The sequence below is a fragment of the Ambystoma mexicanum genome, chromosome 3q, assembly GCF_040938575.1.
Source record: "Ambystoma mexicanum isolate Mex_15411 chromosome 3q, UKY_AmexF1_1, whole genome shotgun sequence".
NCBI classification, from domain to species: Eukaryota; Metazoa; Chordata; class Amphibia; order Caudata; family Ambystomatidae; genus Ambystoma; species Ambystoma mexicanum.
In genome coordinates, this window is record NC_090926.1 from 131,792,236 (window position 1) to 131,816,837 (window position 24,602).

At 47.0% G+C, this 24,602-nt stretch overlaps 1 protein-coding gene across 2 annotated transcripts in view; it reads right to left on the bottom strand.

Moving 5' to 3' along the window:
* SP1 (Sp1 transcription factor) overlaps nucleotides 1-24,602 on the bottom strand; it is a 134,908-nt gene that overhangs the window by 99,931 nt on the left and 10,375 nt on the right. Inside the window, exons 2-3 of one of the 2 annotated variants that reach the window (XM_069653314.1) lie at nucleotides 19,923-20,050; nucleotides 18,054-19,530 (exon numbers count right to left, since the gene is read on the bottom strand). In XM_069653314.1, coding sequence (XP_069509415.1) covers nucleotides 18,054-19,530; nucleotides 19,923-20,050 — 1,605 coding nt within the window. Of the gene's footprint in view, nucleotides 1-18,053; nucleotides 19,531-19,922; nucleotides 20,069-24,602 lie in introns of both variants that reach the window. The other variant, XM_069653313.1, reaches the window with a different exon arrangement.

A 24,602-nucleotide genomic window follows, 5' to 3' on the forward strand; every position in this document is an offset into this window, starting at 1 on the left:
ACAGTACTTTTGGTTATGTCAACCACACAGAAAGTACATGGGCCTACTCTTACTGGGATTTTGTGTTGGAAGTGGGGTCTAAGGATTGAAGGTGTGTATAAGGCATGGGTGGGTATACCGTGTTCTCCCAAGATGTTCTCCCTTGACCCCACAGGGGAGGTGGTCTCCCATGAAATCCTCCCGCTGAGTGCCACCGGAACTGTCGGGTAGCAGCCTCACCACCCTGGCCTTATAGGAAGGGGCTCCCTGCTGGGGAGAAGTGATGACATCTCCGGATCCGTCACCCAAAGCAATACTTTACTGTCAACTACATTTTACACAGCTGTCATAGATAAGTCGTTTTTAAACAGTTTTTATTGCTTTTACAACCAAAACAACATACAACAAACTTGAATGACTTAGCGTCATGTTACACAATATTTACATTTATATTTGCATGTCCGTTGCTTACACGCCACCCTCCCTCCCGTTCAAGCCTACTTCGTTTCTTGTTCAACATCCGTTTCTGCTTCAGGGGTGCCTGCTCCAGTGTCCTCATTCGAGTCCTGGTAGCTTGACCCGTCCTGGGCGGGCCCATAAAGCGTGGCTCCTAAATGCTTCCAGGCTGTCAGGGATGCTGCCTCCTCCTCCCCTCCTCCGTTTCCAGTTTCCTGCCATAGTGCTGTTTCAGCTTCAGCCCACTTTTGAAGGTCTCTCTACCACACTTTAATTTTAGGTCTATTGCATGCTTTCCACCCCATAGCGATTTTACATTTGGCGAGTATATACGACAGGTCTTTCAATTTGCTAACATGTTTTAGGTGCCGTGATCTCGGGAATCCTCCTACTTGGCAAGCCCATGCCGATTCGATATTTAGTTTAATCCCCTTTTCATCTAGTCGATGTGCTATTTTCTCCCAGAATGTCCCAATTTCCAGGCATGCCCAAAACATGCGTCATTCCCACATTCTCTGCTACACATTTGGGGCATGCCTGTCTGTTTGCGTTCTTAAAATTTGGCTATTTTTTGGGGAGTCATATATGCTCCATGTGTTATGTACAGCTGTATTTGTTGTAACCTCGTGTTTCTGGAAACCTTCTTGTGGTATCTTTGGGCCTGCTCCCACATCTCATCACTTATGAACTCACCCAGTTCCTCCTCCCAATTTTCCCTTAACTGTACCACCTCTTTCCCAACTCATTTGTTCGTATAATATGGATATTTCATGACCCCCTTCTGCTATATCTTATATAGTTTCAATGGCGGAATCGGGTTGTTCATCTAGCACTACCTCCGGCCAGGTGTCTTTAATTCTTTAATTCGCCGTACCAATCTATTTTATGTAATATATTGTCCTTCATGCAGCCCCGTTTCCTCCATCAACGCTCCGAATACTTTTACCTCCCCCTCTTGCCATATGTCCCCCATCGTTGCAATGCCCACCGGCTCACAACGCCTCCTTATTGTCCGTATTAATTGCCCATCCCTTCCTCCCAGTGCGACCAGTGGTATCTGTGGTGAGCATGGGGTTGGGTTTTCTACGGCCCGACACGCTCTGCGCCATATCTCCCATCACCAACATCTTTGAGCGCACTTTCACCTCCACCCTGGGCAGCCATATCATCTCTTTAAGGAAGAACAGGGCACATTCCAATCTCAGCAACCTCGATTCTGTGGTGGGGTCCTCCGATAACCATTTGGCCACGTATTGCAGTTGGCTAGCTAAGTAGTAAATCTCGTAATTTGGCAGTTTTATCCCCCCTTTATCGTATGTGTTCTGCAACTTCTATTTCTAGTACCATGCCACAGGAAGCCCCTGCATATGCTCTGTAGTTTCATGAAGAATCGCCCCGGTATCAAGTATGGGATATTCCCAAAAAAATGCAGTAACCTTGGTAACACCACCATTTTCAGCAGCGCCACTCTGCCCATCATCGTCAAGGGGAGTTTGGACCAAAACTTCATGCCATTCTCAATTTTCGTTATTGCTTTGTTAGTGTTTTGTTGGTGTTCCACCTCTATCACATGGTAAATATCTATCCCCAGATATCTAAATGTGTTTGGCTCCCATGGCATTTGTAAACCGGTAGTTCGTTATGTGGGATTCCTATATACATCCCCAGGGGAAATACGCATGATTTCCTGGGATTCACTGCTATGCCTGACAATCTATTGAAGATTTTCCTCAGGGTATCGCAAGTACAGTAGCATGTCATCTGCATATAGTGAGAGTAAGTGCCGTTCTCCTTTTATTTTGATTCCTACTTCCTCGTACTGTTGTCGCAAGCATATTGCCAGCGGTTCCAGTGCTAGGATATAAAGCATCGGGGACCACAGGCATCCCCGTCTGGTCCCCCTTCCTAGCTGCCATTTTGTAGAAATTATGGCTCCTGTTTTTACTCGGGCTATCGGTGCGCTATACAGTAATTTGACCCACTTGAGGTAGCCTGGTCCATTCCCATAGTGTGTCAGGGCTGCCATCAGCCAGGGCCATTTGACAGAGTCAAAGGCCTTGATTGCATCTAGTGATACAATAGCCATCTCATCTGGGACCTCTTTTGCGCATTCTATTACTCGGTGGAGTCTTCTGAGGTTATCAGATACGTTCCTACGCGGGACATATCCTGTCTGCTCTGGGTGTATTAGTTTGTTAATTACCCTTTTCATTCTATTTGCTAACACCGCTATGAGCATTTTGTAATATTGATTTAGCATCGAGAGCGGCCTGAAGGATCCGCAGTCTTTCCCTAATTTGTTGGGTTTGGGCAGTGGGACGATTATTGCTTCTCTCAGGGACTCTGGTAGCTTGCCTGATTCGTATGCCTCATTTAGCATCATTAGCAGCGGGGGTAGTACCTCGTTCTTATACGTTTTATAGAATTCACTAGGTTGCCCATCGGCCCCTGGGGTGTTACTAGTTGGTAGCCGCGCCACCACTTCTTCCAGCTCTTCTGCTGTGATCGTGGCGTCTAGGTCCTCTCGTTTCTTAGCGCTTATTTGCGGTAGTCCTATGTCTTCCAGTGTATTTGCCATTTCCTGGCTATCGTGCCAAACCTTATCCTCATAAATTACGGTAGTATTCTTGGAACTCCCGACTGATCCCCTCCTGAGTGTCTACCATCTGCCCACCTTGGCCCACTATTTCTCTGGTCACAGTTCAGGGGGACTCACTTTTGTACAGCCATGCCAATATCCTACCGGGCTTATCCCTTCCCGTGTGTTGCCTTTCCATATATTTCCGATAGTTCAAATTACACAATCTCTTCCAGTGCTCTACACACTTCTGTTGCCGTTGGCGTATAATATCAGCATATTCCTTTGTGTCCCCACCCTTGCTTAAAATTGCCTCAAGTTCGGTTTCTGCCTGTTGCAGGTCTCTTAGTATGCCTCCTTGTAGCCCTTTGGATTTGGCTATCGCTATCCCTCTGTCACTAACTTGAAAGCCTCCCACAGAGTACCAGCTGATTCTACACTCCCAGTATTGGTCTCAAAGTATTGTACGATCTCTTCTCTCGGGTCCTCCCTAAATATCGCATCCTTCAGCGCTTCTGCTCTGAGCCACCAAGTAGGTATCCTGGCTCTTGGGGGTCTGTATTGCCACGTTAGGACCAATGGCGAGTGGTCCGATAGGACTCTTAGCTGAAACAATACAAATGGAATATAAGGCATCAGTTCCTGTGTTACAAACATGTCATTTAATCTCGTGCACAGATTTTGCGGGGCAGAATAGTGTGAATATTGCCTTTCTTGTGGGTGGTGAGCTCTCCATGTGTCTTCCAGGTAGAAATCCGTTAGCAAAGCCTGTAGAGCCTTTGCTGCTGGGGATGGCCTGTCTAGTTTAGTTTATTATCCGAGCGGTCTATTTTTGGGTTCAGTGTACAATTAAGGTCTCCTCCCCATATTGTAGGAGAGCTATGTCTATTTTCTGCCTTCTCAGGTACATCATGACAGTATTCCGTTTTAGATAACTGTTGAGCCCCCTGACATTCCAGGAGATTATCCTTAGGTCACCCATGTATCAGTCCCTTCTCGGCCCCTTGCGGTGTCTGCCCAGCCCCTGATCAGAGTTTTTACAATTACGTGTAGGCTCTTTCCCCAACTTAAAGGTCCTCTAACTATTAACCCATCAACTCCCCCCTCCCCCGTCTCCTTTCCTCCCCCATCCCTTCCCAGCCCCAACATATTTCCCAACTCCCAATATAGCCTCCCCACCCCCCAACTGTGGCCCAGCTCCATCCCTGGATCTCAGGCACCCCCACATCTAGCCTTTTCTCGGCTTTGCCTGTACTGGGGCCCTGCAGGGAAGTATCGCCCTATTGGCGCCTTCACTACTCTACCTACTGGGGTTCCGTCCTTCGCTTATGGTAACTCCCTTATTGAAATCTCCTATTGCGCATTTGTTTCTCTTAGCTTCATTATGCAGTTCTATATTCCAGTCCAATACGTCCCATTATTTAACATACGAGTTGGTGAAGTCAATACTTTACCAACGCTTCCATCATCATTGTTCTTGACTTGCGCCTTGGGGCCACTCCCTCTTCCGGTGGTCTCGGATGTCGTACATGGTCACTTGTCCCGTCTTTCTCCTTCCTGCCCCTCTCCAGACTCTGGGAGGCCTAGAACGTCCAGCCAATCCGTTACCTCCTCCGGTCCGTCAAAGAAGTGTGCTTTGCCTTTGAATAAAACCTTAAGTTTTGCAGGAAACAAAAGCATGTATTTAAGGCCAGTTGTCCACAATCTTCTTTTCACCACCACGTAGCTGTATCGTTGTCTCTGTACCACCATAGTATAATCCGGGTATGAAGTAACCTTCGCCGATGCTCGTTCCCCCTTTCCGGAAGAATTCCAGGATCTTTTCCCTGTCATTTAGTATCTTGGCTAGGATTGCCCGGGGTGGGGCTCCGGGTTGAGGCCTCCTCATTAGGGCCCTGTGCCCCCGTTCTATAGCAAATCCCTGTGAGAGCTTGCCAGCTCCCATCTCCTGGATGAGCATATTTTCCACATAGTCTGTAGGGTCCGGCCCTTCCTCCCGGCCTACTAAGCGTATGTTGTTGCGTCGGTCACGCTTACCGGGAGACCGGGGTTCGCTACTCACGCTCTTCCTTCCTGGCACCTCTATTCGCGCTTTCGGAGGCGCCGGAGGGAGAGCTCCGGGGACCTGGGCTGCAGCTCCTCGGCGCATGCGCGGGAGACCGCGGACACGGTTCCGCGCGTGCGCCATGGAGCGGTTGCCCGGGATTGGAGCGGCTTGCTGCTCAAGCCTCGCTCTGGGTCCGCCGGCGCCCAGCTACAATCAGGCTTGCGTTCCAGGCCTCGCGGGCGCCGGCGGCCCATAAAGAGAGTGTGGGGATCGGGAGCAGATCGCGTCTCAACGCGTTCTGTTCCGGATCGTGTACTCGCTCTCCCTTGTTTTTCCAGCGCTTGCCTTGCCCTTCTCTTCTGCCTGGGGATTCCCTTGCCTTTCTCCCCTGCTGCCTCCAGGTTTTTCCCCTTTGGGTTTGGTTGTGGTTCCCAGCCAGCATTTCTCCATCCCTACCTGGTCCCCGTTTGGTTTCCCTCCTCTTTCCAGGTTCCTCTCCCTCAGCCTGCCCAGTGCTCCCTGCCTGCCTTTGCCTTTTCTCTCCTCCCTGGCCCAGCCTGTACCCAGTGGTATTCTGCCAGTGCCTTTCTTGGTGCTTGCTTCCCTTCCTTTGGACTCTCAATCACCACAGCATCCAGTGCCAGCTTAGGGAGTAAGGCTCCCTCTTTGGACTCTCAATCACCATAGCATCCAGTGCCATTCTCCAGGAGTTCGCCCCTGACTTCTTTGGACTCTGGAGCCTCGCCACCTCAAGGATTCGCTCCTTCAACCTCTCCTGTCTGTGCTCGCACAGTCCCGACGTCACTGAAACCAGGAGAGAGCAGCTTGTGGCGTTCGGAATCGGTCCATCTTTTACCCAGTACCCATTCTGGGTGGAGGAGAGGCTGGTTGCTTGTGTCACCAATTCTTCTCGTCAGTCTGGCTGCCCCGTCGAGATCAACCAGGTATTCAGGTACGCAACTTTCCCGCGATTCTCACCTTAACAGCGTCGCGCTCTTCCTTCGGCCTCCTCTGCTCGATTCTCTAGATTGGTCACTTGCTGTTTCAGTATGTGGACCTCCTTAGCGTTGGTGGTGCTGGTCTCTGCATTTACTTCACTGCACTCTCAAGGCCGCTCGTTCTTTCTGCCAGCGCGCGCACATCCTGTTTTAGCAGGCCTACCTCTATCCCTACTGCATCCATCTTCACTTCTAGGGCCGCTTTCAGATCTGCTGTTGCATGCTGCTGGCCGTATTTTGACACCGGTTTGGCCTGTGGTTTTTAGTTGGTGTGTGGTGCACCTCGTGGTGCAATGGCCTCTATTTCTCAGGCGCCTCTTAGGGAAGTGAGGACGAATTCAGCCAATTGAGCTCTCAGATATCTGGCTAGTATCCTCTATTGGGTGTGCTGCGATCATGCCAGACATGTGTTCTTGCAGTCTTCACCGGGGGTATGTTCCACCCTGTCGCCCTCCTAACGGCTTGTCTGGCACCGCTGTATGGGGTGTCTGCCTCCTTTCAATCTTCCTTTTGTGGCACAGCTATGTCCCCAAGTGCATAGCAGCGGAGCTTAGCATCTGTTTTTCTGGTATTGTGTGAACTACAGATGACTCCAGCCCCCCGTTTCCACATAGCTTCCTTAGCATGTACTCTGTGTGCTTGTGACTCCACTTCGCTGTCTGCGCCCTCTGGCAGCTGTGTCTTGGTTCCCGGGGCGTAATATACAACTCTATTGTCCTCCTAAATTCAATTTTACCATGCTCTCGAAGTCTGGTTATTCAGTATCCCGGAGTGAACTGCGCGCTGCTGTCCAGGGTAACAATGCATCAATGCTTCCTTCACCTTTTTGCTTCCCTTTTATTGAGTGAGGGTAGAGGCGGCGTTGTGCAACTTGTAACAGTACTTGCGTAACATAGTGCCCATGGTCTATGGTCTGCCGGGTCGTTTCCAACACTGCACAGCAATGGGGTGCCTCATTCACTCACTACTGTCCCAACCCAGACTTTTGTTGTGCTGCCCGCACTTCGCTGCACCTCTCCGCGGCTCCCAATTCAGTGTCCCCGTTTGTTGGAGTCACTGGCCCCGGCGCGCTGGTTTATGCAGCGCCTCCACGGGGGTGCTCCATCCGCTCGGTGATTCTTCCCCTTAAGAAACTGCTGCCATTTCTGCACACACGGATGTCTGGGGGCGGACCGCCACCCCGGCGTGTTTCTCTGCTTACCTGCCGATTATTCTTCTGTCCCACACAGTCGGCTCCACACGCAGTGTCGCTGGTTTCTTTTATCACGACTCGCTTCTTACCGAGCATTTCCCTTGCATACTCGAGTTCCTTTGTTCTGAACTCTCTGCCATCTTGGTATTCGCCAGCAACCTTTATCCGGGACTTCAAAGTTCCATAACTTCGAGCATACTTGCACGATCCTTTCGCAGTAGCTTGCGGCAGAGTCCGTGTTATTTTCATGCTGCATTCATCTTGTTTTCAGGCTGGATATTGCAGTTTATAGGCATGCGCCTACACGGATCGATTGTCGGATCCAGGGAGCTCTGCAGAAGAGCAGCCTAGTACATGGCTACCAAGCCACGCCCCACCTAGATAAGTAGTTATGTATACTTTCAGAGCCTTTGTCGGCTTCCTGCTACAGCAGAGATTACTTTAGATTGCATGCAGTGTATGTTTGAAGGATCTCACCCTTGATGTTCTGACCAGAGTGCATTTTTACCAACAAAAGAATAAAGTGATGGCAGCAGCAAAAACGTCTGGTGAAATCAAGTTCAAAGATGCCTCCCTCATTCTTTCAGGACCTTGCCCAGGCTACCCTCATGAGATGGGAGAGCCTAGGAACAGTGACGGAGTCAGACAATATCAAAAGTAGGTGGGGGAAACTCTTAAGCTCCTGTTCAAGAATATTGGGCAGCTTCCTTCCATCACCAGCAAAGAGGCTCCTGAGCCAATAAAAACAAAGGCAGCACCATCTGTTGCGCAAAGATTCTAAGTCAGACGTAGGAGGCGATCAGGAAGAGAGAGGAAGGAAATGACGTTTGAGGAGTCCCTTAAAGGACCCAAAAAATGACCGGAGAAATGTTACTCCTTTTGTGCTTATCATCAATCTTATCTTCACTTTTCAGGTTTGGTCAGCAATCTAAGTATTTGTTTTTGAGCTTGATCTTTTTAATGCTAGCCGAGGGCCCCACAACTGTTCTTCCACGATGGTGTGTTCCAGGGGTTCTATTTGGAAGTGGCGTGGAGTAAGACAAGTTGCAAGCTACTAGCCCAGCACGAGTTGCAAGCTACTAACCCAGCATAAATAGTCACCCATCCACCTCAATTCACCACAGGCACTAAAGCACATCATTTTTTTTAATCCGCCAAGTGCCGATTATCACTCACCAACGGCTATTGGGTTGTGCATATTTTGAGGCCCAAAGTAGACGGTGGTCCAGGTTCCTATAATCTTTTTACCACAAAAGGACAACTGTAGGATGTTTGTGGATTATAATGGCACATTAAGAAACTCAGAAGGTGTATGACCCCCCCCTCCTTTTAAGGATTTCATCGTAAAGACAAAAGAAAAAAAAAAACAATCTGCCCCTCCTTCATAATTTGAACCACAGAGCAGTAAACCCTGTAAACAATGATGGAAAGTCGGTACTGTCCTTGGGAGACCTGGAGTCCCACCTTCCACAGGGGAAATGGGCTATAAACTGGAAGAGATTAATCCAAGTGAAACCCTGAGACCGAGTGGAATCGCCACAGAAGATATACTGCATATAGAACTGCCCGCTGCATGTAGCCTTACAAACTCGGTCAGGATTACATTTATTTCTCCATTGGTCTCTTCCCTGTTGCGTAGCTGTAATGTGGAATCAAAACAGCATGGGGTATATCCTCACGGTTTGTAGGAAACATAGAATTAGTACCCCAGCCCAAAACACCACGGATTCTATACAGGCTAAGCGAGTGAGCCCGGTCCCTATTGCCAAAGTAACCGCTGAGAGGGAGAGCCTTTGTGTTTCTTTAGCACAACATAATACCATAGTCCCTAGCCATAAGCAAGTTACTCCATGGATAACCGACACATTCATATTTGGCAACCAATGACATACAGTGAATGTTGGATTTAGTTTGAGTATGTGTTGGAACACTCGGGGCATACCTCTTTGAGGTATTCGGCGGAACGCTTGCACATGAGATATTCATGTTACAGGAGACCTGGTTGACTCCCAAATTTTATATGGATGGATTTCAGGTTCTGTGTGTTACAGCAATTAGTCAACCGAGGGGGCTGCCTTACAGGTGGACTTGCTATTGGAGCATGTGTACATTTCACGTTAACCCCTTTCAATAAGGGCCTTTCTAATCAGTCTATTCTTTCGGCAGTTATTTCTGACCCTTCTTGCCTATGGATGCCTATACTCCTTGTTAATGTATATGCTTGCTCCCCATCATAGTGGGGTACATACTCGTATGATAAAAGCAATAGACAATCTACTCTCCCTGTGGGCTGGGGGACTTTAACTCACCTACCCTGTATGATCATCTTGTACACATCAGTGAAGAGACTGAGTGCCAAGTTCTGGAAGGAAATTAGTAATAAAATTAGTACCCATAGTTCGGACTGGCGTAATTTGACCAACACATGATCTTTCTCGTCTCAACATTAAGAGGGGCGGGTGGGGGCGGTGGGTGGACCAAGGTGGGTGGACCAAGGGAAGATTTCTCGCAATACATGGATGAACGGTAGAACCAACTACTGCCTAGATTACGTCTCTGCAGATTAAAACACGCCCCATCGCTGCAGTGTGCCAACAATGGTGCACACAGATTACAGTGACCATGCTATACTAAAATTGACTGCCTTTGGATAAGGCCAGGTCTAGCAGTAGCATTGCTAACAGGGCGACGATTAACTCCCAAGGAAATCGTATTATTTGGACTGGGATGAATCTTGGTCATCTTTATAAGTACATCCTAGATAGGGAACTTTTGCTTTTATACTGGTTTGAAAGGCATGACTGAGACTTTGGCATGCTTATTAGAGCGTTGGGCAAACAACTTCGGTTATATAACAAAACCACTCATAGGCCCACAGCGGTACATGGGCCCTTCGATATCCTTATCCATGACAAAAAAAAAAAGGGAATATAGTCGATAAAGAGCCAAGATTAAGAGGGATTCCACCATTCCTGACGTAGAGAAAAACAGTGTCATCATCCATTTAGCCACACGCTATAAAAACGGACTCATGGCACATAAATACCCCATGACCAATGTTAACTGGGTGCGCCTCTTTAGTCTGTTTCGAGTCAACAACAATAAGAAATTCTGGTCCATCAGGCAATATACTGCCCCTCGGACTAAACAGGAAGAAAATGTAGTCTCGGGGACAGTTTGGTCCAAAGCCACCCAAAAACTTAATTTTAATCCAGATATAAAACACGAATTTAAGATACCTGCTCCCGTGGAAGCTGATATGGATGATTTCTTGCTGGTCGTCAAGAAACATAAAAACTCCTGCGCGCCAGGACCAGACGGCCTGGCAAACGCGGTTATCCTAACCATTCATTTTGGGCGCTTACTATGTCTCATTATTTTGTAAGATTTTGACTAGTGGTAACATACCAGAGGTGTACGATGACTATACTCGTACCAGTTTTCAAAAAGGGAGACAGGACTTGCCCAGATAATTATAGGCTATTGGCCATGATGGATAGTAGAATGAAGACCTTTGCTTTGCTGCTTCTCAGGAGATTGACCACTTGGGTCAAAGAACAGTGTCTGCTCAGTAAATTTCAAAAGGGATTTAGGAAGAACACTCAACTAGGCTTAATATCTGTGCCATTCAGTGTTTGATGTCGGAGGCCGAACATCCAAGGGCAAAGAGACTATCCTTGCTTTGTGGACTTCAGCAAGGCATTTGAAACGGTACCCACCCCATATAAGGCTAAGGGAAAAACGTTATCGAACCATGTTTGCTTTATTTTATCCCAAAGTTGTACACAACACATTTTCAAAGATTCGCCTGAACCAAGAGGGTCTGACCACGCAGCCTATTATGACTAACGTAGGACTTAAGCAGGGGTGCACCCATGTTCCCCTGCTATAAAACTCTGTCGCCGATATGGCATAGGACTCGAATAGTGTGTGAACATTTGTTTAGAAACTGGAGTGTCTTTGGAAATAGTTAATCATTAAACGTGTCTTGGGATCCCATGAGGACCCGTCGTCTCCAATCAGAACATGGTGCCGACATAACAAGTAAGGTACTGAGGAAATGGTGGATGCTAGAAAAGTAGATCAGTAGCAAGGGAGGACAGACATCAAGGATTGGGATAGCCATATATAAAACCAGCAGTGTACCTGCGATATTATTTGGCAAACTCCCTATGCGTAACTAATATGACATGGTTGGACCTTTTAGAGGGCAAAGTACTTGACTCTATTGTTGGCGTACAGTCATAAGTGCCTGTGCCAGCGCTGAGGCTGGAGTTTGGGCTCCCATCTTTAAGATCATTATGGTTGCTAGCTAGTGATCATTTCATTCGACTTGACTTACAATTCTCACAACAGACCACTTGGCAAGCATTTTCTGAAAACATTGAGTAGCTCACGGTTTGTAGAAATACAGGCATCCATGCGCCAGTATTACCATGAACCATGGTTTTCCCTGCAAGATTTGATCGTCTCGCCCACTCCGCCCATGGATATGAAATCCAAAACCATCACATGTGACAAAATCCAGCCTCGGCTATCTGCACCATAGGAGGAATTATGCGATAATCGCCCCAAGAGTTACCAAATTAAAGCAGGGTGCCGACAAATAAAAAGATTTGTTATGTACCTATGATTTAACATCTTGCCCACCAACGAGTATCTTGGAGGATGGACGGGTATCCCTTATAAAGACTCTGTAGAATGTGCAAGGAGAACATAGAAACGTCTTGTCATGTACTTGAAGCTTGCAGACCTTTAGCCAAACTATATGAGCTAGGATATAGACACTTGGTATGACATATGGCCTTCCTTACTTCCGACCATTTCTGGAGTACGTTATATTGTGCAGAATCGATAGTGATTACAGCATCTGCTTTCCATATTTGGAAAGAAGTTCAGAAGGTTGTATCCTAGTATTTCTAGGGTTTAATAATTACTTCCATGAATTGTATTTCTTATTTTATTATGCATATGGCTTACTATGAAAATTCGAATATTAATGTAATCCTTTTTATATTGTCTTAACCTTGATGAATTTTTACGTTGAATATTGTTTTGTTGGATGTGTTTAAGGTTTTGACCAAATACACAATAAAGAAGAACAAAAAAAAATGGTAAAAAAGTAAGTGAACATTTTACTGTGGACTAAAAGAACAGGCAAAAAAATGACTCGAGTTTTAGCCCCATGCAATGTTTCAGTACAGAAGGAGCAGAACTTGCACGTAGAACGTCATTGAAGGAAATTGCTCTGAGAATAGATGAGAAATCTTGACACATACGGCTATCATGAGCTACTTACTATTGACGCCTCAGGATGAGCAGTCTATAAATATGTTATGTGAAGCTGTATTTTGAGGAATATGCAGAAAAGGAGCATTTTTATTGGGCGTTTATAGCATTTAAAGCATAATGGGTAATATATGAAAGGGACAAAAAGCTTGCGTTTCGTGTGGAAGTTATGTAGTAGTTCCTTGTTTTACAGAGGTAGCTCCAGCTTACAGGGCGCTGGTGGACACTTAGGAGCTACTTTTAGCTCCTGTTCAGCAAATCTTTATTCCGACCCCTGTAAGTGAATGAATATCGTGTAAGCTACAGAAGCACAGTAGGTTGTTGGGGCTTAGCATCCAAATTGTCAGAGAACAAAGATTTGCTATTGCTGTACATTTAATCAGAACAAAAACATGCATATAGTCTAATTATGCAAGCATTATCGGTGAATAGCGAAAAAGTGTTCAAACTGCAGCTTCTCAGTTACACCATGGCCTGGGTATGTTAATTTTAATGAATATCACTCTTGTCACCTCTCGGTGTGCAGAGCATTTGCTTTGGTATGTAACCCTTTGAATGACAGTTACATCCACACCAGTCTGACAGTCAAAGGGTTAAGGCTTTGTTCGCGAATACTTTAGCCAGTGTTTGTGTCAAAAAAGTGCCAGGAATTTCATATTCATTACAATATAAAAAGCACATATTTACCACCAAATTAGTAATGAGGCCCAGTCTCTACTGTATACCTTATACGTGTAAGAGTGGTTAGTAGAATGTGAGGCCCAAAGTTCTAAAAGGGTTGTTGACCCGTCCCCCAATATCTCTCACCGGATTACCCATTTGAATTCAAAACTGGACCCCATTGAGTAAACAGTATCTAGAGCACAGGTTACAACCCACTGATCCATTCCGTCAGTACAGCAATTTGCCTGGTCAGGTTCCCATTGAATTGAAACGGTCATCAGCACTGGCATGCAGCTAACCAACACTCACATAGATTGGAGGAAATATTAAAATGGTATGTGCAAGTACCCCTAAGCCTCTTGGTGTAATGTTTCTGTACCATTACTCACAGGGGCAGAGGGCCACAAGCTTTGCGGCGAGGACGGTGGTTTAGGGAGCTGAAGGTAGTCCCAAACAGAACAAGCACTCAGTAACATACCAAGTCTGCTCTGCATCATTCATCACACCTCATGCTGTGAGCAATTAAAGTGCTTCTCACACGGACGCTTTAGCAAACCACTAATTTTGTATTATGGGGCTGCAGTAGACACCCACATCACTGTTGAAGTGTAGGAGACGATCTGTTCTGTTACCACTTGTAACAGAACAGATCTGTTTTTAGAATTTGCAATGAGCACAGCCATAGATAATTACTCGGGCTTTCAATCGGTATGCAATCTTTAGACCTGGTTTACCAGGCCGCCTCTAAAAGAGCCCCCAGAAAACACTGCCTACGGAAGACCGCATGCTGGAAGCAGCGTGTCGAGGGGGAATAGGTAGCCATGTGGGGGTCCGGGGATGATGCAAATGGGCTAGCGGGAGTGGCAGCTGGCAGGAGTGCTTTGGGCCTGGCGGTGTATGTAGAGGGAGGAAAACGCGGGGTGAAATCGCGCGATAGGGCACGTAAAAAATAAAATAAAAAAAAAATATATAGGAGGGCAGGACGTGGTGGGACGGCAGAGAAGGGCCGCAGGAGGAGGTATATTCTCGGGACGTTTGAGGAGAGGGGGTGTGGATGAAACCCCAGGTGACAGCAGAAACCCTCTGGTTGGAGACCGCTCAAGGTGGTATAAACAATGGGTGTCTTTTTTGGAATTGCCTCCAACAAGATGGACAAAGACCCCAAACCCTTCTGCTTCCTCCAAAGTAAATGGAATCGCAACTCTGGAATGCTTACCATACCACATTTGCTTGTTAAATGCAGAAAACCACTCTGTGGCACTATAACAACATACAAGCCCGTGTCAGTGAATTTAAAGCAGCGACTGTCTTTATATCTTAAAAGAACAACACAGGGTATTTTACAGCAAACCAGCCAAGTTCCGTTTTTTTAGGCTGACTTCATATCTCACTGTGGTACTTGTGCCACATTATGATGTGAACAAAATACTAGTACTTTACACAAATGCAAAAAGAAAGCTAGTTACCCGTCATAGTCACTGCTGTACTCATATTCCAGAGGCGCCTTTCATCCATTAAAGAAGGGTGGCAAGGGGGCGGACAGAGTACATGTGCTAAAAGAAGCTAGGACTACAATGTAAGCCTTTCTGTAAATTGGTTCATCGCCATCTGCTTATACTGAGAAAAGTGGTAGAGGTGCGTTGGCATTATTCACTTGTGTGCTTTCGTTTTCGAATACAGTTATGTTAGCTTCTTCACATGCAGATACTGTTGTGCATCAAAACACAGGCATTACGTTGTTTTTATAGCGATATGTGGGACATAACGAATGTTAAACGCAATGTTAACCTGATGTTTGTGTTTGTGAACACTTCCCAAAATTTTCGTGTCACGTGGAACAACCTTTTTCGTTGTCCTCTAAGACCCTCCTCCCCCCAGAAAATAACCGGCAGATGGCTTTGCCCCCGCTCACAATTCGCATTTACATCTGCGCTTTACAAAATATTCCATTTTACATTTACACAGCAATTCTTTTGCAGGATCGGCTCAAGTCTGGCTTTTTATCTCACTTATAGAACTGGACAGGACGGTACGAAGGTGCTTTAGACGAGCAGCGTTTTTCCAAATGTTAGTCAACACAAAACCCTTCACACTACTTAATGCCATGTGCGAGTCTATTAAAACACTTCAAAACCACGGTTTTATGTGACAATTCTAAATGAGATTCTAAAGCGAGTGCCTGCGGAGCAGTGAAAAGCTTTGCTTCACTGTAACTGGCTACAGACTAAAATGGACTAAAGGGCCTGAAGGTAACTTAAAAACAGAGGTTTAAAACACTGATTTAACAAGAATGCTCTCCAATTCCGTTTCTCGGCACTACTTGGTCCTATTGCACTGCACACGAACAGCGCTTACATAATGTTTCAGAACACTATTCCTCTGGCAAAGGGAACCATACTATACAAGAATGGCTTCACATTACAGGCCAACAGCGCATGTGCGACTAGTCTTTCAAATGTTACTTGTTTTCCCCCTTATAACACCTTTACTTTTTACACTGAGGAAATGTGTGCACAGAAGGACCTGGAAATAACTATATTGTAAATATGACTTTATAAAAGAATGTGCTATGGTTGAGCATCTAATTTAGCTGCCCAAACCTGGAACAAACTCCCCTTAGAACTTAGAAAGGACCAACCTTACCCAAGCTTCAGGCGTAAGGTTCTTTCATGGATACAATCTAATTACATCTAATGTGATCACCCTCTTTTACTAGAGCCACTCGTCCTGAGTGACACCTCCCGACTATGCCCATTGTTCACCTGTCCCCTCATAGGGACCGCCGACTACCACTGCTAGTATCTAGGAACTTCACTGGATCCCACCGGGACTACAAAACTGTGGTTGATTGTTACTTAGCTCTTTATGCTTCCGACACCTGGCATTAACTGTATAAGTATATTCAGACTGTAACATTGTTGAACTGTCCTACTGCCTATTTCTTTATGCTTCCGACACCTGGCATTAACTGTATAAGTATATTCAGACTGTAATGTTGTTGAACTGTCCTACTGCCTACTTTGTGTGTGTCACTGCAACCAAGTTCTCAAGTATCCTTGTAATGTGTGTGCCCGGCTACCTGCAGGTTTGGTTTTGCGCTATATTAATTAAACAAGCACACACCCTTCACATGGGGCTCGAAATTGAGGGGAGCTGGGAACCATTTAGCTCCTGCTTCTAGCATAGGAGTCCCTGGTAAACCAATAGCTGCCAGGAACTACTTTTGGCTCGCCAGACCAATTGGTGCCTTACAAACATGCATATGTGGCATTAACTAGTATTTGAGAATACTTAAAGGAAAAATTGGGGCACTTCATGTAAACATAATGAACCATACAAAATAGACAACATCTTCCCGCATGCATCTCAAGTGGAAGTGGGATTTGCAGCATGCTGGGTACTCGCTCCTGGTTCCCCAGCAGTAGCTTCTGCCTACTAGGCGATGCTGGACACACAGGAACTGGTTTTAGCTCCTGCACATTGAATCTTAATTCCAAAACTTGTTGATAATTCAACAAGGTAGTACAGCACCTCAGACATAACCATGCGCTTTTAAGTTCAAAACCCAGCAGCAACCACTCAGCCCTTCTTTTTTCTTGTGACAAAGTGAACACAGTTGAATCCAAAAAACAACCAACGGGGACCCCTCAGCCCATCACCCTTATACCAAAGCACCATTAAATCAAAAACCTGCTATATTTATAACTAGATACGAACAGCTTGAGCTGGTGGCACATCATATATGAGCGATTGAGGGTTGTAAGAGATGTGGGACACGTCGATGTCAGTCCTAGTCACAGACTCTCTGTGCCTCTGAAACAAGCCCACAGATTCCAGGTTGTTTCTGAATTATATACTGATGGTATTTACGTTTACAGAGTGTTTAACAAGCTCCACAAACACCCCGGGTGGTTCCACCAGTCACTGTATGCTGGCTACACAGAAAGAAATTGTCACATAGGACACCCTAATGCCAACCCCATAACTGGACACCCCCAAAGGACCATGCTGGTGCGGACAGAGAAATTACAGCAAGTGCACCATCAAATGGGAAAGCAGAGGCCCGGGAGTTTCTTGGATGTGGCACAGAAATGCAACAAACAAAAAAAAATATATATGTTTTTTCAGGGGGGGGCGCCTGCTGAGCGAAACATCAAATCTGAAAGCACACAATACTACAAATGGAGCATGAATGTCTGGGCAAATATACATACTGCCAAGGAATATAGAAATTGTGTGGAGGGGACAGTGGATAAGGGAGCCCCCACTGGTATAAGAAATAGGACATGTGTGCAACAGGAACACTGCCATCAAATATTGTTTTCAGCAAGGGAAAAGCACAGGGCTCCTGGCCTCCTCCTGCGTAGCTGGTTCTGCCGATTCCACTAAAATGTATCTGATAATTTAGCTTTGGGCCTGAGTGGGGCAGGCCCCTGCTACATCAAATACTGATTGGGTAAATGCATCACAGGAAGGAACTAGCAAGCCTAACAGCAATATCCTTACACAAATTTAAAAGCTCAGAGTCCAGGTATATTTGTGCGACATGCAGCTTTTCCAGCTTTAGCTAAACCTAGAAAGTAGGCTAGTCATCAGGCATGGAAATAAAAACATCCCCAAACCGAAATGGTTATGCAACACTAGAGTATAACCAAGAAGTCTTCATTTTCAACTGTACGTTTGTTTTCATAGTGCTCTTGATCGAATGCTTAGATAGCACTGACAATATTACTGAGTTCCAAATACCACGACAATTAATTTAACTGCTTCTTTGTGCTTTCCGGTTTCTGCCACACCAATGGAACACAAGCTCATACCAACCCACCCCGCTCCTCAAAAAATAAATAGTACCTGTAGCGTTTGTGATGGTGAGCGGCATCCCCTGCAATTGATGGACCTGAATGCCAGACGTCCCCAGGGCACCTAGACTGATGGTCTGTAAGCCCGGGATAGAGGACAGCTGGGCAGGATTTAAAGTAACAGTGCCTGCAGGCATCGTAGTAAGCGTCTGTGTGCTCCCAGTCTGACCCAGGGACATGGCCTGCATCGGGGTCAAGGTGATAGTCTGGGTTTGTGGGTTCTGGACTTGTAGGTTCTGCAGCTGAATTGTCTGCCAGGTGACCTGCCCATTGGGCCCCACTGTGGGTGTTCGGATAATTATAGGACCTGCATTGGAGAGTGCCTGAAATGGAAAATTTTGGAGGGCGTCCTGTGCGATGGCCTGGGTAGTGAAAGTCTGGCCCGACAGTTGAGCTGCTTGGAGGGTCTGAATAGTATTCCCTCCCTGGAGGAGCTGGGGCTGGATGAGGATCTGCTGCTGCTGCTGCTGCTGCTGTTGTTGTTGTTGTTGATTCTGTTCTGAGTCTTTTTGCAGGCTTTGTTGAAGGGCCAGACTAGCCTGCTGTATCTGTATGGCATCATTGACTAAATTCTGAAGGTTGGCAGACCTCTGTGGGGTCTGAACTTGAACGTTAGACCCTGCAGTGCTGCTGCTGGTTGTAAAATGCATACTATTGTTGCTGGTGCTACTGACTGTGCTGGCATAACTGTTGGCATTGGTGAAGTAGGTACCAGAATTGGCTTGTGAGGTCAGTTGGGAAGAGCTAATAGCAGCTCCAGATGTTGCCGGCTGGGAGCCACTGTCCTGAGAGTTGCCAGTGCTCAAGGTCACAGAGTTTGAACTAGGTGTTAAGGTAGCACCCGCCATGTTGTTCACAGGCAACAGTGTTATATTGCCATTCAGAGACAGTGGGACATTGGTTACATATTGAGTCTGGCCCGAGAGGACATTGTTGGCTATATTCACCCCTTGGATGGGGACACCTTGCTGGAGAATATTTGGCATTGCAGCAATAAGATTACCGGCCCCGGCTCGATTAGTCGTTATGATCTGCTGGTTATTTCCAGGGATGATCTGAAACTGACCCGATGCATCCTGCTGAACATTGAGCTGGGTCGGCCCGGTGGTGAATTGCAATTGCTGGCCATCCAGGGTCTGAAATTGCGGGATAACTTGGTATTGGATGTTCGACATCATTCCGGGTAGACCAGCAAGCATTTGCTGGTTCTGTAGATTGGGGGCAGCTGTAACCACGTACTGCCCAGGTGCCATGGCCCGGTTCTTCGAGTCACCACCAGCACCATCTTTAGAGTTTGCCCCACCAGTCGTAGAGATAATCTGCCAGCTGCCATTGGCTGTCTGAGTGATCTGTGCACTAGACAGTTCAAGCTCTGGGGTGCCTTGCTGTCCCTGTACAGTGGTTCCATTTGGTGACTCAATCCTGCTGCAAGTTGCAGCCAGCAGCGCCAATGGCGATGGCTGGGAGTCCTACAGACAGAAAAAAAATGAGTGATGCTGAGATTAAAGTAAAAGACAGACCAACAGCAAAAACTTCAAACGTTTGCCTACAATTCACTAAATGTTCACATAAGAGTGCGGGCACAGAAAGGGGTAAAACCTTGTTTTAAGGTTAGTGCAAAGAGAAAGTTCTGCATGAAAGCGGGTATACATGAACACACGCACATACTTAATGTTACAATGGCTCAAGGAGGGGTATAAGGATTCAGAAATAGCTTGAACAAATTGAATCATCCCCCAAACCTTACCACCCCAAATAAAAGGGAGGACGTGCAATTATACCATGCAGTAGGGTAAACATTATTTCAGAAGATAGTCTTTTGGGTGACCTACGAGCCCCAGTCTGATATGCTGCTGCTCACCTGTCCTCTAGGCTGGTTTTGCTGCTGTTGATTCTGTTGCTGGCCCTGTTGGTTGTTCTGCTGTTGGCACGTCGTTTGCTGGAATCGCTCAGTCTTCACAACGGACATGTCTTCTGAAGTGTCCTGGTCTGAAAAAAGATATATATCTAGAAGTGGGAGTAATATGAACGTGGGGAAAAAGAAAAACACAATTTTAAAAGAAAAAAAGAAATTGAAAAAAATGAAATTAAACCAAAAACACACAAATAGTAACCAACATCACCAAATGAAAGACGGACAATATTTTTGCATCTTGGACACAGAAAAGCATGCAGCTCTACAGCACATCTGCTGCTTTAGGTTACCAAATAATACAACAATTGCCAGGGTCAGGATTAAACACAAAATAATTTCCCCAAAGAAGAAAACAGTTTATTGGTTTTTCAGCCATTAATGATGGGTCACTTTATACTCAAAAAGTGGTGACGCACCAAGGTACAGCTTAAAAGACTGTATGGGTAAGGGCTTTGAAGTAGCTCTTTCAACTCGAACAGAGAAGCAGCCATTCTGGAAGCCTAATCGTGTTTTGAGTGATTGTGCAGGTTATGGGCAAAGTTATCTTTTTGTTAGCCAACCCCAAGATGTCTCCCCACTCGCCCATTGGTAGCAAACATTTCCTGGATGCTTATACCAGAAACAAATTCAGAGCTGGAGAAAATGTGCGCCTGCGAAGCTAGAACACGGTCACAACTAGAATTCAGACACTGCATCCATCCAGAAATCCTGTCGGGTTTACCATCCCAAAGAAACAAATACCCTGGAATCTTAAAATCCAGGGTGGACTAGAGCACCAATCTATTGACGGAGTTTAAACGCAGCCAAATAGAACAGTCATCTTTGCAGCTTAGCAAGGTCATTATCGCCATAATACGCACGACGAAACACGCTTACAACCATAGACTAAACTAGATTCTTATAAGCACAACTTGCATGTGCGCACACAACTGAAATGCATGCTTTGTAACGCAACCAAAGAAATGTGTGCGGGTTAAACTCGTGGGCAAATGCATACACGAAAGACTGGTTTATGATGCTTATACATTTGATAATAGTACGCATGGGCCTACGGGATTAATAGTGGATCCACATTACCAGCAAGGAAATGTCGTTCTGCCACGTTTATTAGACTGAGGCAAACATCACATTTGTGACCGAGCCATTGTTTTGGGATGGTTTAATTCAACTATGTGGATTTTATCAACGGTTCCCTGCGTCTTGGCCAAGGGGGGGGGGGGGGGGGCTGCACTCCGACTTTCGCTCCTGTCCCGATTGGCAAAGTGTACTTCTTGTATATTGGTAGAAGTCGTTAAAGCGTGGTAGGTGGCAATTATGGCTACTTTTTGTAGAGGTTACATTTTCGACATATACAAACATGTTGCTTTACTTGCAACTTTTCTACAGGACATTCCCTGCTGCTAGAAAATGGTTAACTGACTAGGTTTCAAAAGAAAGGTTGGCTTTCTTGGGATTTCGGTTCATTTGCGTGGGTCCAGCCCAGTACGATACTATCAAGTCGGATAAAAAGCCAATCCACGTACGTTTGGAATGCGGTTCTTTGCAACTATGAGAGGTTTTATTCCTTTCGGGAGAACCTTTTTAAAAATTGTTTTTACTGACTTGCATCTTCTGCAGTGGAGCGCATCTTTTTTGGTTAACCTCAAATCATCCAGGAGGAACAGCAGGTATGTTCCACCTAGCAGCGAGCAAGCAATATTCGGATCTTATTTTCACAACAATTCTTTCTTGTGTGCTGATTGCCAGAAGCAGCTTATTTGCATCTTTTAGTGCATGGGGGAGAGGCCTGTGATCTCTAGTTAGCCAATTGTGGTACAGACATCTTTTATATAAGTTATATACGTTTATGGCAGCCTCACCTTGGCAGCCTCTCCCCAGTTTCGCCTACCTGCAGCATACCATTGGCTGCTGGCTCCTTTTCTGAGCCAATCACACGCCGGCAAGGCGTGAGCCGGCCCACTGTACTAAGGACCACGATCGAAGGATCCTCACCTGTCCTGTGCCTGTCCTAGCCGCTAGCCAGAACCCCTGGCCGTTTGCACCTGACACTATTCATATATCAAAGATACATATAATTATCCCTGTACACCCATACTCCCTCCTGCTTCCCTGGCTTACCAAATTGCCTAACTACCCAGTCCCAGTCACTGAGCCCACCAGCGCGGGCAGATCCTCCCGATCATTTGATCCCCAATTTACATTACCTCCACGTCCACTCTTCCTCGTCCCAGTACTTACTTCATGAGGCACCCGCCTCCGACACAGGACCTTCTTCCATTTCTTTAAATCCCTATAACTCCTCCCCCACATCCATGTCACTCAGTTTAAATTTTTCCTGCCTCCGGCAGGTTGGACTTTTTCTTCCCGGTGCGGGGCACCAGGGAGCACCCATTGCTGGCCCCCTGGGGGGGGGGGGCTGTGTGGCGGGGCCCTCGGCTCCCTCAGGTGCGGCACTGCTCCTGGGCCCCCTGCGGGGCTTGGGGTCACAGTTGAGCTGGATTGCCTCGCTCGGTTCTTTGCTGGGCTCCGGACCGCAGCGTGAGCATTGTGTCCCGGGTCCTGCACGGCCCGGGGGAAGGTAAGGAGAGGGGAGGACTGGGCTTGATGTTTTTCCCCTCTCCTCCTGTTTTGGCCATCTTGATTCGACTTGGCAGTATGGGCTAGCCTTCCCTTTTGTTGTGAGGCCTCTCTGCTTCTTGTCGTGGGGTGACAGTGGCAGAGAGTCTTTGGGAGTGCGGGGGCTCTGTTCTGTCGCAGGCATGTCACATACCACCCGCTCCTCAGACACACACAGCACAGGATGCACCGGATGTTAGCTGCATTATCTGGGGGAAGGTAAGGAGAGGGGAGGACTGTGCTTGATGTTTTCCCCTCTCTTGCTGGTATGGCCATTTTGACTCCAACATGCCGTTTTCCTCGTGCTTTGTGTGCACATCTTTATTGAAAATGATGGCAAGCACTTGGCAGTATGGGCTAAGCCTTCCCTTTTGTTGTGAGGCCTCTCTGCTTCTTGTCGTGGGGTGACTGTGACAGAGTATTTGAAAGTGCGGGGCTCTGTTCTGTCGCAGGCATGCCACATACCACCCGCTCCTCAGAGACACACGGCCCAGGATGCACCGGATGTCAGCTGCATTCTCTGGGGGAAGGTAAAGAGAGGGGAGGACTGTGCTTGATGTTTTCCCCTCTCTTGCTGGTATGGCCATCTTGACTCCTTTGAAAGGCCGTTACCTCGTGCTCTGTGTACACATCTTTATTGGAAATGATGGCAAGCACTTGGCAGTATGGGCTAGCCTTCCTTTTTTGTTGTGAGGACTCTCTGCTTCTTGTCGTGGGGTGACTGTGACAGAGTATTTGAAAGTGCAGGGCTCTGTTCTGTCACAGACATGTCACATACCACCAGCTCCTCAGACACACACACAGCCCAGTATGCACCGGATGTTGGCTGCATTCCTTGCGTGCTGCCTGTGAATACGGCGCAGATTTTGGACACATCTGCAAGCGGCCGGAAGGGTACCGGCCTGGCATAGTCTACACTTCGGGTTCGAGTCTCAGCGGTGCCGACTCGGTCCTTCATCCTTCCTAGACCGATGCATTGGAACGATTTAGAGCATGGGGCTACCAGCTACTGGATACAGGGCTCAAGCCACCTCTCAGTCATGTGGTGTGTTAGTGGTGTGTTTGGGTCTGTGCTAGCTATGGACGCAGACTCCTTGTCCTGTCCTCTTCCTCTAAACTGCGCAAGGGAAAGTCAAAGGAGTTGATTTGCTTTTCCCTTGTCCGGCATGGGATTATGCAAAATGATCATGGAAGTACGGCCATGCAGGGGGTTCCCAGTGTCTCTTCTTTTAGGCCCTAGGTCCTCCGGTGCTGACGTGTTGCTTTCACGCCTTCTCTCAGACTTGTGGGAAGTGATAGGGCACATGGTGGCACATGTCTGTGCTTAGAGGGGTTCTCAGAGCCCCTGGTGCCGGTGGAGGGGGATGTCACTTCAGTGGGTTTTCCAGTATAGGCATACCTCAGGTAGGGGGTTGCCTTTGATGCCGGCTATCCGGGATGGATTGCTTTGCCCCGCTTTATGACAGTACTCTGCCCTTTTGACGCCAGCCTGGTGGCTCCTTTGTCGGCTGAGGGGGCCATAGTCTGCTGGACTTCTGGGCTGTCCAGTATCTTCCTTTTGATAGGTCAAATCTTTTTGTGGGCTGACAAGCATGCTGTTATATTGTGGCGCAGGCCTGTTTCAACGTCCTGTGATTTCCCTCTGGTGCAAGTGCAGTGACTGGCGGTTTTCCCTGGCTCCTCGTCTCTATCTTCTCGGAGGTGTATGGGACCGGTGGGGTTCGGCTTCCTGGGTAATGGGCTCCTTCTGGAGGGGGTATCAGTTGCCGTTCCTGTCTCCTCCTGTCCAGGTTTGCATGGTTAGGACTTTGGTACCCAGCTCACGGTCCAAGTAGTCGGCCATGGGATCCGTTCTCTCCGAACGGTTGTTGTGGGTTACCGTCTTGCCCATTCCTCTCCCTGTTCAGGGAGAAGTTTTCTACTTGCGGGTGTTCCTGGTCCCTATGCCTTCTAGGATGTGTCACCTGCTTATGGGTCTCAAGACCCTGCACTGCTTGTCCGGACGTCTGG